Raw genomic sequence first — 15,856 nt, 5'->3', positions numbered from 1 at the left:
AAAAATGTATCCTGAAGTGGATTTTCTGCTGTCAGAACAGCCAGCATAATCAGAGTTTGTATATCCAATGATGGATACATTTCCACCACCTAAACATATACACCTATTCGTAGTGCCACACAGATATCTTAGTATAAGTTTAATTGCCTCCCAATGTTTATTACCAGGATTTGACATAAATCTGCTCACAGCCCCCATTGCGAAAGCAATGTCTGGCTTGGTCGCTATCATAGCGTACGTAAGACTCCCAACTGCGGATTGATAAGGAACCTTGGACATAAATTTCTTTTCCTCATTAGATGTGGGGCAATCACATGTGCTCAGTTTTACATATGTAGGCAAAGGAGTGCTCAATAGCTTTGCATTCTCCATATTAAACCTCTTGAGCACTTTCGATATATACTCAGCCTGAGATAAGTAAATGCATCGCTTACTCATATCACGAGTGATACGCATACCAAGAATATGTTTTGCATCTCCCAAATCCTTCATGTCAAAATTCTGGCCCAAGTTTTTCTTTATCGAGGATAACTCATCCTTGTTTTTATCAACAATAAGCATGTCATCAACATATAATATCAATGTGATAAAACTCCCATCTGAACATTTTTTTTATAAAGACATGCATCCTCATTGATTCTAATATATCCTTGAGTCTTCATAAAATCATCGAATTTCTGGTACCATAACCTAGGGGACTGCTTAAGCCCATCCAAACTCTTCTTGAGTTTACATACCAAATGTTCTTTTCTCGATACTTCATGACCTTCTAGTTGTTCCATATAAACATCCTCATCAAGGTCCCCATGTAAGAAGGCAATCTTCACATCCATTTGGACTAATTCCAAATTCTGATTTGCAGCCAATGAAAGTAACATACGTAATGTAGTCATCTTAACTACATGGGAGAAGGTTTCATCAAAATCAATTCCATGTTCTTGCTTGAAACCTTTGGCTACCAAGCGTGCTTTGTACTTTGGGGAAACACTATAAGATGTATACTTGTACTTATATACCCACTTGCATGGCAATGCTTTCCTGTCCTTTGGCAAAGGCACTAAATCCCAAGTTCCATTCTTATGGATACTGTCCAACTCATTTTGCATGGCTTGTTTCCATTTAGCATGGTCATGAACATATATGGCTTCATTGTAACATGAAGGCTCACCGACATCTGTTAGCATTACATAATCAACAAACTTACTAGGTGCTTTGGAGACACACATAGATCTCCTCAATGATTCTTGAACCTGAATACCATCAGGTTGTGCATGAGAAACATCATTCTGAGCATTATCATTATGAGCATATTCTTGCTAAAAAACATCATTTTGAACATCATTGTGCTGAGCATCATCATTTTGGGCATCTTCATCCTGACCAATAACAGTTTTTTGTGACTGCCCACATGTAGAATCATCTACATCAGTAAGATTTTTCTGTTTTACATCAACAAAAGGCGTAATATCTTTAAATGCAACCTTTCTCACTTCTACCTCCTTTATGGACTGTTTATGCATTTTGTTCTCATAAAAAACAACATCACTACTTCTGACCACAGTACGTGTGTCAGGATCCCATAAGCGATATCCAAACTTCCCATCAATTCCGTAACCAAGGAATATACATTTTCTGCATTTATAGTCTAATTTCTTTCTTAAAGTTTTTGGAATGTGTACATATGCTTCGCATCCAAAGACTCTAAGATGAGCATAATGAGGTGTCTTGCCTGTCCACAACTCTTGTGCCACTTTTAGACCTATGGCTGTGTTCGGTGATAGATTAATCACATGGACTGATGTTAAAACAGCTTCTGCCCAAAAACCTTGCGAGAGGTTTGCATGGTGTAGCATAGAGACAACTTTGTCCTGGATGGTTCTATTCATCCTCTCAGCCACACCATTTTGGATAGGGGTGTAAGGAGCTGTAAACTCTCTCTGAATGCCTCTAGACTTACAAAAGTCATCAAATTTGTGAGAGGTATACTCACCTCCATTGTCCGAACGTAAAACCTTAAGCTTTATGTCCTTTTCCAGCTCAACCGAACTAAGCCATTTTCTGAAAGTGGGGTATACATCATCCTTTCCCTTAATTGGATAAGCCCAAACTTTCCTAGTGGTATCATCAATGAAAGTAACAAAATATAGTGCACCACCCAAAGATCTTGTGGGCATAGGTCCACAAACATCCGTGTGGACAAGATCCAATGGTTTAGTGGATGAGTTAACATTGGTCTTATGTGCACTTCTAGTTTGCTTACCATGTTGACAATGCTCACATAAGGAAAAATCAGAGAATGAAAACTTAGGTAAGTGGCCATAACGAGATAGGATTTCCATGCCATTTCTTGACATGTGGCCTAAACGACCATGCCAAATGCTCGTCATTGGCTGGTCTGTGACATCCAACAAGTGTTCTTTTTTATGAACAAATAGAGGGTAGAGGGAACCAACTTTGTTCCCTTTTGCAACAATCATATTTCCTTTCGTTATACGAAAGAATTGAGAAGCAAATATCACCTTATATCCGTTGTCATCAAGCTGACCAACAGAAATCAAACTACGAGTTAGTTGAGGAACATGGCATACATCTTTAATCGTGAGATGAGAACCATCACTAAAATGCATTGAGATATCTCCAATGCCAATCACGTCACACTGATGTGAGTCTCCAAGTCGAACTTTCCCAAGTGATTTGGCTTCATAACATGTGAACCACTCTCTATGTGGAGTCACATGAAATGATGCACTGGAGTCCAACAACGACGTATGTGATGGGGAAAAGACCGTGTTAACCCCAACATGTGTGCTAACATCATCTAAGACCAAGATGTCCGTCTCATCACATGTTGCATTTACTTCCTCTATTTCCACCGAGGAATAGGAACCACTCGATTGTCTACCATGCCCTCTAGCATTATCTTTCTCCTTAGTTTTTAGGGCATAACAATCTTTCTTAAGGTGTCCCTTTTTATGACAGTAATGACACTCCATATTTTTCTTCCTAGATTTGCTTCTACCTCTATCATTTCCACTACTATTTCTTGTTTGGCTCCTACCACGGTGTTGGTTCTTGCGAGGACCAACATCAGAAACATTATATGCATCTCCATTATGTGATGCAATCATAGATTTTCTACGAATTTCTTCACCCAAAAGTGCTCCACATATGTCATTATAGACTAATTTCCCATTTGGTGCACTAGCACTAATAGTGGTACAAAAAGTGTCCCATGAGCTAGGCAAAGTGCATAACAAAAATACACATTTTAGCTCATCATCCAAAATCATTTTCTAAGCTAGTAATTGTGACCATAATGAATGCATCAAAATCATTAAAATGAGAGGCGACACTGTCATTGTCCTTCATTCGAAGATCATAAAGTTTTCTCATTAGATAAACTTTGTTTGATGCGGTCTCTTTTTCGTATGTATTGCATAGTTTAGTCCATAACTTTTCAGTTGAGTCACAGTCCAAGACCATGAAATACACTTTGTCAGCTAGGTGCAGTCTTATGGTACACATTGCCAAGAGATCGAGCTCTTCCCAATCGTCCTTGGTCATGCCCTCAGGTCTCTTGGCTTCACCACTTAATGGTCTTAATTGCCTTCTTTGAATCAGGACATCTCTCATCTGATTCTTCCACAAGGCAAAGTTGGATCCGTCAAATTTACGGATCTCAAGGTGGTCTTTTCCACTCATAGAGTGATTCCTATGGGAATTAAAGGAACCACCGCGTGATGTACTTGAAACCTCGGACATTTCAGAGGCCATTTGGGTGGTAGGTAAACTTAGTCAATTCCAAATCTAAGCACCTAATGATAGTTGAGACACTACTCACTACATGGTCTCAGGTACAACTATCACCGTGTTCTAGGGTAGGTATGTGTGTTCGACTGAGAACAACACCTCACTCTTATATTAGCCAATGCAGAAGGAATGTAACTAAGACGTAACTTCAACATCACAATCTCACATCAAGTTAGCAAGCATTGAAAAAACCAAATACAAGTTTTTACGTGTATATCCTCTCTTTTGTATACTAGAAATAGTGAGTCCTCTCTATTTCTACCTTTCACCAAAGGTCTATTTTTCCCCAAAAAATTGGCACGAAAAAAAAAATGTTCATACAGAAACATGTACTAGATATTACCTTTGTTGAGTTCCTGAAAAATAGCATTCACAAAGGGATAAAAAACAGAGAAGTCGGATGCTTTTTGCCACACACACAGTCTTCACAAAGTCTTGCGCTCTGATACCACTATTGGAGAGGAACGATGGAGGCGGACGAGTTGCTGTTTTTTCCTGCAGAGAAATGGCAAACAACACACACAAAAGACAGCACAAAAAGAGAAAAAAATAAATACAAAAACAACTTTTTTTTGGGGGGGTGGGGGCACACACGAAACCCTCGTTTCTGTTTACTTTTATACCTATGCACTAATAGTAAGAAATTACGTTTTTGGCCTTTTCTCACTATCAATATACTTTTCCAACAATCGAATCCATTCATTGGAAACATGACGGCCTCTAGGCACCAACTTTGATCGTGTAAGGAAGGAATGTGCATAACATTTATTATTCCATGTCATCTAGAGTTCAAGTTGGTCATAATACAAGGGGCCAAGGCTGGGAAGAAGGAGAATTCAGGCAGATTATTTTGGACTATATTGGGATGGAGAAGCTCTTAGTGGATGAGGCTAATGGAGCCAAACAAAGGGTTGAAGCAATGATAGGGTGGAACTTCATTGAGCTTGCCCTAATATGAAAGTGAAGATTGATGATGTTGAACTAGACCAACATTTCTTTGTGCAAGAATTGACATCCCACCCTGTCATTGTTAGAGTCTAACTACTTAATTAAGCAAAAGATAAGGAATTATAGATCACAGAAAGGAAAAAGGGGTGCCAAAACACCCAACCACCCCCTAGCAACAACATGAGACGAACCCGTACCTCCTCAATTCATCTCGAGTCAGTCTTGACTCATCCCAACCTTGTTTTTTGTTTGTCCCAATTTGGGAGTATTGTAAGCTTTTCTCTTTGATATAATATACATCCTCTTGTGTGTCCCAATTTCTTGTGTCCCAATCATGTTTTATGTGTGTTTAAAGACCCCCATAAACTAGGGGCGTAACAAAAGGTTCAAATTGAACGAGACCCAACTTTTGAACTCCCAAGCCAAACCAACCATTTGCAAATTTTCAAACTTGAATTGAATTAAGCCAAACCAAATCAATTACATCAGTAAGTCATTAAGTCACTTTTTCGTGGTTTGGATGTACGACTCAAACCGAATTGTTATCCTTTTGTTCATGCGAGCTTAGAAGTTAGAAGTACCTCTAGAAACATGAGCGTGCATAAACATCTTCCACACATGTCTCTTGCAATAGCCCACACAACCATAGTTTTAGCCAATATGTTGTTGGATTTCTTCTAGTAAAAAAAATATCACCCCTCTATCAAAAAACTAGAAAACAATCACAATAAAAGTGTATTTATCACAACATCTTCATCAAACGTCTTTGTTCCATGAACATTCTCCTACCAATAACATAATAGACACGCATCTTAACTAATCCCATTGTCACTCCTCTTGTGGGACAGAATATCTTAGCATACATCCTTGCTTGCCCTAAGGTCTCCAACCTCACAGTCAACACATTGTCATTTAACCTCTAACAACATTCTAGTCTCCAATGTGTTCCTTGATCCATGCATTTTTGCATCTCGTGATGTCCTCCACAATGCATCCATTTGTGCAACCGTTGGCATATCCATTTAATAATGAGGCATTCATTGCAAATACACGGTTAGCTTTGAATATGTTTGTTTTCTTCTAAACAAATTTCCTTTTTAAATATAGAATGACAAGCTTCAAGAGTTTTGGTAATGCATAACATGATTTAAATGACAATAAATTGGTGACAGCACATAAACATAAAATAATGCCTTATAACACATTATAAAGGGAGTCCATTAATGTTTGGCCAACCAATATGCTGTAAAAGGAGGTTGCTGAATTAATGGCATTGCCACGTCACCCTGCCTTATTAGCAAATACCAAATGAAGATGACCAAGGGAGATACCCTTGTGAGATTAATTAGGCATGGCCATGTCCATTCCTTTTGAGTGCACAATCTTGCTGAGTAAGAAAAGAATGTCCATGTGGTAATGCTTCAAAACCAAAATAGAAAGGGAGATGATCACAGCAGTCATGACCAAAATATCTTAGTTGTAACATAGAGCTTTTACAACATAATCACTTTCAATCCTGGTACAAAAAAAGATCACCTCACCAGAGAGAAGAAGAGTTTTAAGACAATGAATTGTCACGAAAGACATGTGAAAAACTCTATTTGAACACATTTGTAAGTTTGTTGGAATGTGATGACATTATCCATTGTACAGAATCCAGATAGAAGCATAAACCCCAATTTAAAATAGTGCTTCAAAACATTGTTTTCAAGGTATATGATTCAGACTATATATATGTGTGTTACATCTGGCAACCAAGACGTCATGGCCAAGGAGGCAGCACATCACATGCGATGCTCTACTATCTAGATAGAAACAGAGCAAAACACGAGGTACCCAATATTACAGAGTCCCAGTATCTCAGCTTGCAACATCACCACTTTGAAGATCACAATTTTCAAGTTTTGGGAGGAGTGTACGCCATGCATCTGCAGTATCATTAGCCAATTGTGCTTGCATCCGAGCAAACTCATAGAAAACCGCACTCAGATCTTGAGTTCTTTGCTCTTGGAATCGAACCATCTCTTGTTGCATTACCTTCACAATCTTCTCAAAGCGCTTGTGGGCTTCCTCACTCTGAATCCTTGTCTGCATAGATACAAGGTTTCCTCAATAAAAGGTCATTATCAGTCCCCAAAATATGTATCTAGTACCAGGCACAAAAAAAGTACTGCCAACCGACCTCCTTGTAGTCTGCCTCAGCTTCTGGTACCTTCTCAGGCCGAACAAATCTTAGCTTTTCTCTGCACCAGATCGTATGCATGTGTAAGTCATTATTTCGAATGTGAAAAGATGACAAAAAGAAAGTAAGAATAATTTTCTTTCTCACTTACAGGTTTAGCTCCTTCAATTTGGCTGATTCCGTGAGCTCCTTTTGTTGCTTAAAAGCAAGTGCACGATCTGCAATAACAGTCTAAAAAAGAGACTCAGATTAGCAACCTTCACCTGAAACACCATTAACTTTATCAGACCTCACAAAAATCTTTAGTGGTTGTTACTTTCCAGAAATGCGTTGATAATAATATATGCAACCCATGCAAACACGTCATGGTTATTTAATTGTTCCTTTTCTGAACTAAAAAGGTAAACTATATGCAACCAGCGCAAACACAATGGCTATGTCAATAACAGACTCTACATCCCTCCCCCTTGTGCATCTTCCTTCAGACTGTTAGGAACCAACATCTTGTACCTTCAATTTTACCCTTCTTGAAATTTTGGCCATATGACATTAGTATATCTTCCTTTCTCTCGTTTGTAAGCACACCAACAGCATCACCATGAACTTAGATTTATTAAGGTTCAATTTATCAAACCTGAGATTACCTTGATTGCCTGTACAGTGCGTACATATTCCTTCAATGGCTCTTCAAATTTCATTAACAAATCTTGGCCCTGCAATAACAAGTACCTACATTATCCTCATTTCATAAGGTAGATTCCATGACTAGATAGCTTGTGCATTCCCCCTCTCCTCAAAATTATTATCTCAATATTCCAGACCATCATAGAAGGGGCCAAACAAATTAGAAATAAAAATTAGAGTTCCTGAAACCCTCATCCTTCGTCCAAAAGCATCTGTTTGTCTAATTATATGGTATGCCAATATCAACATAAAACAAGCAATGTTTGCAGCTTTCTGACATAAGAAAAGGAAACCCTACCTGTTTTTGTTGCTTATAGGAAAGCAATTCAGCTTGTGATCCCAGTTCAGAAAATGCCTTCTGAAGCTGTGCATCCTCACAACTTCCTAAATCTTTAATTGCCTTCCCAAAGTCCACAAGTGCCTGGCCTAGCTCTGAAATATATGAGAATCCCCAGGAAAATGCCAAATGCAGACAATTAATATAGTTGAGACTTGGAGCTTTTCAAAATGAACAAACCTGTTGTACAAAAACGAACCTCTGTGGCGCTTGGCAAGTCGAAAGGATTGCTTTTGTGCTTCTGTCAGATGATCCTCGAGTTCAAAGATGTAGTGTTTAAGCTTCTCATAATCAGGGTCTGATTCTTCAATAGGTTTATCTTTCCCAAGCACAATATCAGTGACTTTTGTTTGCACATCCTGTGTCAAGCATATGGTTATATACAATCGGCATAAAAAGGAAGTTAACTTTGAGATGTGGAGTTACAAAAGAGTACACATAGATCTTTAATATAAGATCTAAATAATCTTAGGGTGAAACAATAGTATACGAGGAGTGGCATTGATATTTAATTTAAGCATGAAGCAAAACAACACAAGGATGCCAAGTTCCAACTTAAAGACATAATGAGAGATTACAAAGGAGCCACCATAGGTATAACCTGAAAATGAATTTTATGGTGATGAGATCAGCGCATCTACAGATAAAGGAAATTTTTTAATAACTTATGTTTCCCTGTGACAGATTCCGAATGTTGGCAGGGTTTAGAAAATAGTGTCAGTAAAGCACAACAATTTCAGATCTTGGGGCCAAACATTGGCACATACGCTCTTTGACAGGTAACACAGTTTGTGAGTTCGAACTCAGGCTAAGGGCTGGCCAGAAAACTAAGAGGCGTGAATACATGAAGGGCTGGCAAATCAACACCGCTTTTAATAACTAACAAAAGCATAATATCAACAAAAGAAAACATATATCAGCTCTAAATATGTAAGACATTTTCCTAGAAAGACTTGAAGCTGTCCCTCGGTGAGGTTCTGCCCATTTAACTCAATAGAACAAATCTAACATGTCTGAAGAGGTCATCTTCCTATAGACAAGATATACAACCCAATCTCAAGTAATAGCCACAAAAATACCTTCTCAAGTTTTTGGACTCACTGAGACTTAATTTCAAGTCTAGAAAACTGGATTGCTCCTGAAAGACCTGTCCTCCTTTTCAATATTTCTTTATTAATAAAGAGTGGATGAGATACAATAATGTAGAGTCCAAAAACCCAAAAACACAGTCAGCAGTTTAAGCAGCTAAACCTACATCTATATCTTCCACGGTAATTTGCACTGAGCACAGTGAAAGGAAAGCATGGGATATGCAGATTTCAGCACTTAAAATGACTTCGCACTAGCTCTAAAGATGATTTTCGAGTCCTACAACAAAAAGAGGTTTGTCTGAAAAAAGATGTCTCTCTCATCCTGCCAAAGTGTCACCTCTTAAAAAATAATATCTTAGTCCACTTATTTATCTATCTATCTCAAAATTTTAAGTGACTATGTAAGATCTAGCCTAAAGTGACTTCATGAGACACAACGTCACGATTACACGAATACACTGAAAAGCAATGCCAAGTGGACAGATCACATGCCGATCCCAAGAACTGCAAACTTTGGCTCCTCCGCTCTAGGAACTTGTGGACATCCACAGTTTCAACTGGCTATGCAGTGGTGTGTTGCTCAAGTTCAAAATTTTTAGGAAAACATTTAAATAAACTAGAACTAAAGTAAATAGTTATTAAATAATTGCATAAAGCAAAAATATTTCTAGTCGTAATGCTTGTCTATGCTCTCCCATAGTATGGAAAGAGAATGCAATGCCCTACATAACAAAGAAATAAAAGCTAGTGAAAATAAAATATAGCTTGGATAACTCAAGAGAAAATGGGATTGAGATTAAAAATAGAAAATTATAGAAAGCAAAACATAAATGAAGGTAATTTCTCTTTCAAGATAGAATTTCAAGAAAAGTGTTAAATATCATTCAACAATACATCTAGCAGGAGTGGATGCAATTATTGCAGAACCATAACATAACAAGAATATTACAATTGGGGGATATGGTGTTTGGCAAAGAGGTGGCCTTGCCTATTAAAATGTGGAGTGCATTAGAAACCAAACGTTCTAATGAGATCCAGAACTTAAGATTTGAAAATATTTAATCATTCCCAACATTGTTTCTGCCAAATCTATGAATGCCCCACTGGTGTGCCATGACACATATGCAAAACATACACACATATTCAACCTACAAGTGAATTTATTAACTTTTGTGCTTACTAGTCAAGATGTAAAACATTGACTTTGCAATTTATAAACCAGAGAAAGTATGTCCAATCAGCAGTTTTCATAGTTTTTATGCTACATAAATAGTGATCATGCAATAATTTATCAACATAAGCACTTTTCCATAACCATGGCCATGGGATGCGTCAATAATGCATTTCCGATTTAGGATCTCATACACAAGATGCACTGCCTCATAGATAACTAGACATCTTACCTTTATTTACTTACAGGCCTAGGTAATTTAAGCAAAACTTGAGTTAAAAACTAAAGAAAAATACTTAAAGCTCTTTTACTGCTAACACAAAATCGATGTCCATAAGTGTGATGGAAATTGCAAGTGATTAATATTTCTGCTTGCATGCATTCTTACTTTGAACATTTGCATAAAATCTGCAGGTTTTTTCTGGAACACGCCCCCTTCTTGTGATCTTGCTCGTTCTGCAGCCTACAACATAGTATAATCGCATATAATTGCTAATTTATGGCAATAAACAAATGTGTAAAGGACAAAATCCATGAATCAAAACTTCCTTCTCTAAATGCATCTAATGACTATATTGCAGACAATTGTCCAAAAAACATTACCAATTCATAGCACCCAAAATCTACAATAAAAAACAGGTGCAAGCTAATACAAACATGCCCAGATAAGATATCTATAAATTGGCCATCTAGACCCTTGACATGAGTATCAAAATCAGGATAAAACGCCTTAAGGCTTTGCTCTAGACACAAGTCTTCTTACTCTTCAAGTCCAAAATTTGTAGTGTAGGATATGTTGGTTGAGCATATGGAGGCCGGGAAATTATTCATTTTGAGTTTGTAAAATCTTTATAAATGTAGTTTGATGATGTTTTTTATTTGAATGAGTATTTAAATATATGTATGATTTCTATTTTACTCTAAAAGCTCATCCTACCCCTATCATTGGAATGGGCAACAATTATATGTTGAAATAATGTTTTTTAATTTATTTCAATAATAAATGACAAGAAGATGAAAATGTTTTACCCAAACTTCCTCATCTGCTTGTAGAAAACTTCTCAACTCCTCGCTGAGACGGAGATGTGGATGACTAGCAATTCGATTCAGAAACACATCCAGAGCTCTCTGCCGCAACTCGATGAATTCAGCACTGAATCGAAATTTCTCTGCAATTTATATATATCAGTAAGATTTAATCAAACATGGGAAGAAAACAGCTGCAAACAAGTTCAGCAAGGTGATACCAGAAGCTTACATACCAACAGCACTTTTCTCAGGGAGCGGTGGTATGAAAATGCCCTTATATCTTTCTGCAAGTCTTTCATGTAGCCATACAAAATCATTGAAGCGCCGAATCACTGCCTTCTCAGATCCATTGTATTCAGGAAAATTTGTCTGAGAAAACATGTCCACATCAGTAATCCACTCACAATCTGTGAATTAAAAAAGGTACAAATTAGGTGTTTTGCAGCTATATTGTGTGGTGCGAAATCATAATAGCAACGCGAAAAATCTCTCCATTTTCTGACCCATTGTACTCATACATATTGAGTATAATTCACTCAATATATGTGGCTTCAAAACTAACAACCTCGTTATTCAGTGCTAGATTCTCAACGCAAATCATTATAGCAGGGCGAAATCTCTATCTTTTTTCTCAGACTCATAATGGCATTCACGCATATTCGAATGTAATGCACTCAATATTTTTGACTCGAAAATGAGAAACCTATATATTAAGTGCTATATTCTTTTATGGACCATGGAATCCACACATATAAATTACTCTGAAATACAAAACTAGACCTTAATGCTGTGTTTTCTGATATAAGAAGAGCACGGATTATGTGCATTTGGCTATAGTGGACATCAATCACGAAAACTGCAGCTCAGATGTAAACCAAACCTTACATACAATCAATCCTTTGGAATTTCCTAGTTTTCCGGAATCCAGATACAAAATTGTGTTTATTTCTTGGTTTCCATTTAGAAGCAAATTTTGAAGCCAACACCTGTTCGTGTACCTGAGTAACAACGCGATAAGATATGTAAGACTGGACGCCATTGCCAAGCTTGACAGGGTCTGATACAGAGACGTGCAGGAATGGTGGATCTGAGGTAGGGTTGGATCCCGACAACGAGCTCCGTTGCTGCAGAAGAAGAAGAAGAAGAAGAAGAAGAACGACAACAAAGTTAGATTTTTGGGTGAGAGGAGAAAACAAAAGTAAATAGATAGATATAATAAAAAGAAAATCAAATAACAGAATTAGAGAGGATCTGCCAAAGCCATGGGATCATCAGATCTTCTCACTCTGCCTATCATCATCGTCAGTCAGTCAGTCTCCGTCTCCGTCTCCGTCTCGGGCGCTGAAAACAAAAGAAGCGAGAGATTATGTACTGTATGTATATGATTTCGCAAACCAAATCAATTCATTACATACATATTGATTTGACATATGTATATATGTATATACATATAATGATATAATGATATATGTACATATATAATACATGCATGCATGCATACACAAATGTACACACACATACATACATACATACATACACATGTATGTACATAATCAATTAATTAATTAATTCCCTCAACAGGAAATGGACCTCTCTCTCTCCCTCATTATTATCATATGCACTCTCTTTGTCTGATTCAGACTACTAACTCACCATATACATATGTGTAACAAACCAATCCATTGAATCCATCCATTCTGTACGTATGTCTGCCGAAGCTACCGACGTGTCTATTTGCTACCAAATCATATAAAGAGATTGTGTGAGGGAATCACGGTCATGAACGGTGCAGGGCATGTTTCACTAATCACGTGCGATTCTACACTATTAGATCATTATCCCAAAAAAGTGTGCGCCTTGTTAGTAACCCAGAACTAAATAGCCTCTATCACAACTAACCCAAATACTTGGAAATTCTAACTTGGCCATTGTAATCTCATAGTTTTTCTAGCTTAGCTCAATCCAACAACGATTTTAGTAACCCAACCAATGGATTGGCTAACCTAGCTTAGTCCTGCCAATGGATTGGCTCTCATAAATTTTTGGGTGTCTGGTGAATGAATGAGTCAAGATTCATGTTTAGGGTTTTGGGTTGGGTTAAATGTTGGGTTGTATAATCCTCTTTGAAAGAGTTGTGAAAGGGTGAAACGATGTCGTGTGTGGTTGTATCAATAAATGCATTTCTAGGATAGTTAGGCTTGGAAAATATGATCATTTCTCAACCTTCATTTTATTTCCATAAATTCTTGGTGCTTTGTAATTGATTGTATGAAGAAGTATTGAGCGAGCAAGCTCAACTTGGGCATGATCGACTAAAGAAGCCAAGAACCGGATTGGATTGGACCGATCGGTTAGGCCCGGATTGGCTGAATAAGCCGAGAGCCGGATCGGCGAGGCCGGATCAGTGGGAGCCGAAAGGCTGTTGGAAAGATATATTTGGGAGTTAGTGTAGGGGCTCATTTATGAGCATTCAAGTACTAATGGTACTTGTCTCAGTCCTTTTAAGGACTTGTAAAAAAGTGCTCTCTAAGCACATTCGATGTATAGAGTATTGAGTTTATTTTTGAAATAGAGTTTATGTTCTGCTCCCTCTGCTCTGTCTCTCTCGCATACTGTGTATTCTCAAGCTTCCATTAAACCTTCATTTTTGTCTCTCTGTTGCTATGCGATTGAGCCGGTTGTGTCTACACTTCCGCACATAAAAAATTCATGGTATCAGAATGCGAGGGTTAGAACATCCTCTACTGCCGACAAGAGCGTTCAACACAAACCAAGACCTAACACCTGGTAAGAACAGACAAGGAGAGAAATGGACAGAGGAATGGCTAGCTTGCTTCCGAGGGAGAAGCTCGACAAAAGCAACTACGCATCTTGGTCGTACAAGATGCACCAATACTTGCTCGAACATGGATACTTGAGTTATGTCAACGGAGTTAATGATGTAGCACCGAATGTGACACATAGGGACGTTCCGGCTTGGGAACAAGTGGTAAGCAAGGTAATGTACTGATTCGCGTCCAATGTCGGTGATTGACTTCTCAGCCACATCTCGGACGCCAAGACGCCAAAGGAAGCGTGGATGAACCTGAAAAGGGCTTTCGCTGCAAGCACCATGTTACCTGTAGGAGTATACGAGGAGGCATAAAGGGTAAAACACATTAAAGGGGTTGTCGTATTTGTGTAATGTATATGAGTGTGAGTGAGCATAAATGTGTGTGTGTGCACATGCACAATTATGTGCATGTGACAAGAATGTAACGGCCTTCTTTTTGTAACGGTCATATTATTAACCGTTACATTATATACTATATAAACCTCTTATGGGGCATGTAATGCGATATAACTTTTTCCGCTCTCATTTTTGTGTTTCTTTGTTTCCCTCTCCCTCTCTTTCCCTCACATGTAACCTCCTTGGGCAAGTTCTTGTCAGGAGGACGACAATCGCTCATGGAGTTCATGATGAGCGTGAGAGAACATGGGGAAGAAGAGATCCATTTGAAGCACAGAAAAAGAATAGAGGAAGAAGACACAACGAGAGCAACCATGGTGTGTTTGAAGAAGAAAACATGCATCTATTACCTCCTCATTGTAGCTTCTCTCTCTTCCATTTTCAGTACTTTCCTCTGATCATCGCCATGGCTCAATGACATCAATGATGCAGAGGTCAATGTGAATGATGACATCACTCAAGAGATGGCGTTCTACACTCAAGTTCTTGACGAAAGTCGTGAAGCTTTCATGAAGCTCTAGTCTCTCGACATTCCTTTTCTGAGACTTGTCGACTAGTATGCAGAGATGGTGAAGAGCGATGTCCATATGCTGAAGGTGAAAGAATTGCTTTGTCTCGGTAGAAGAAAATGAAAGGGATGGTGGCCATAACCATGTGGATGTGTACATCCACGACCGAACAGACGGCCATGGTTAGCCAATAGAGACCACCGGACAACCAACGAGACAACTGGCAAACAGACGGTTCGACAACCAGCAATGGCCGGGCAGAGAGACGGTTGGCCAGACAAACGGCAATGACTCAGAGACATTTGGTCGGGAGGAGAGGTAGTCAAGAAATAGCGAATGACGACAACTGACAATCGGTGATGGTAGAGCCGGACAGACAGTCCGACAACTGGCAACCAAACAATAGTGGCCGAGCCGAGCGAGTGACGACTGATGTCCGGCAGGAGGCTAGAAAGGCACGACTGAACAGAGAGCCGGCCGAATAGAAGACCATGGCCAACCGGTAGAGACTGCCGGAAAACATCAGCAAACGGTCACATGTAGAGCCAACCGGCCGGCCAATCGACTAGACGGCACTAGTCAACATCCGATAGAGTCTGACGGAGAGATGGAGACAACTGTCGAACAAAAGGTGCCACAGGCGGCCACCAGACAGAGCCGATAGCCAGCGAACGGCTATAGAGACAACCCACGAAGAGACGGCTATGGACAACCTACGAACTGAGACGACCACAAATAGACAGACAACATGCGGGAGAAGAAGATGAGAGGATCATCACTACCGCCACCACAGAAGATAGAGGGCATGATAGAATAGAAGAAGAATAGAAGAACGCAAAAAAAGACACATATGAAGAAGAAGATAG

At 38.8% G+C, this 15,856-nt stretch overlaps 1 protein-coding gene across 1 annotated transcript; it reads right to left on the bottom strand.

The window, feature by feature from the left end:
* Positions 1-6,329: 6,329 nt before the first annotated feature.
* LOC147859048 (sorting nexin 1-like) lies at positions 6,330-12,642 on the bottom strand. Its single transcript, XM_087325896.1, has 11 exons — positions 12,538-12,642; positions 12,251-12,376; positions 11,486-11,621; positions 11,253-11,392; positions 10,612-10,686; positions 8,161-8,320; positions 7,923-8,056; positions 7,585-7,653; positions 7,092-7,171; positions 6,941-7,001; positions 6,330-6,846 (listed from the first exon to the last, which is right to left on the bottom strand). Exons 1-11 carry the CDS (start codon positions 12,550-12,552, stop codon positions 6,619-6,621), a joined length of 1,224 nt encoding a protein of 407 aa, XP_087182022.1. The 5' UTR covers positions 12,553-12,642; the 3' UTR covers positions 6,330-6,618.
* Between the last annotated feature and the right edge of the window lie 3,214 nt (positions 12,643-15,856).

Source organism: Azolla caroliniana, unplaced genomic scaffold (assembly GCF_043228905.1).
Source record: "Azolla caroliniana isolate FFs.n. ecotype wild unplaced genomic scaffold, voAzoCaro1.0.p SCAF_10, whole genome shotgun sequence".
NCBI classification, from domain to species: Eukaryota; Viridiplantae; Streptophyta; class Polypodiopsida; order Salviniales; family Salviniaceae; genus Azolla; species Azolla caroliniana.
This window is presented reverse-complemented; position numbering and strand designations above follow the sequence as displayed.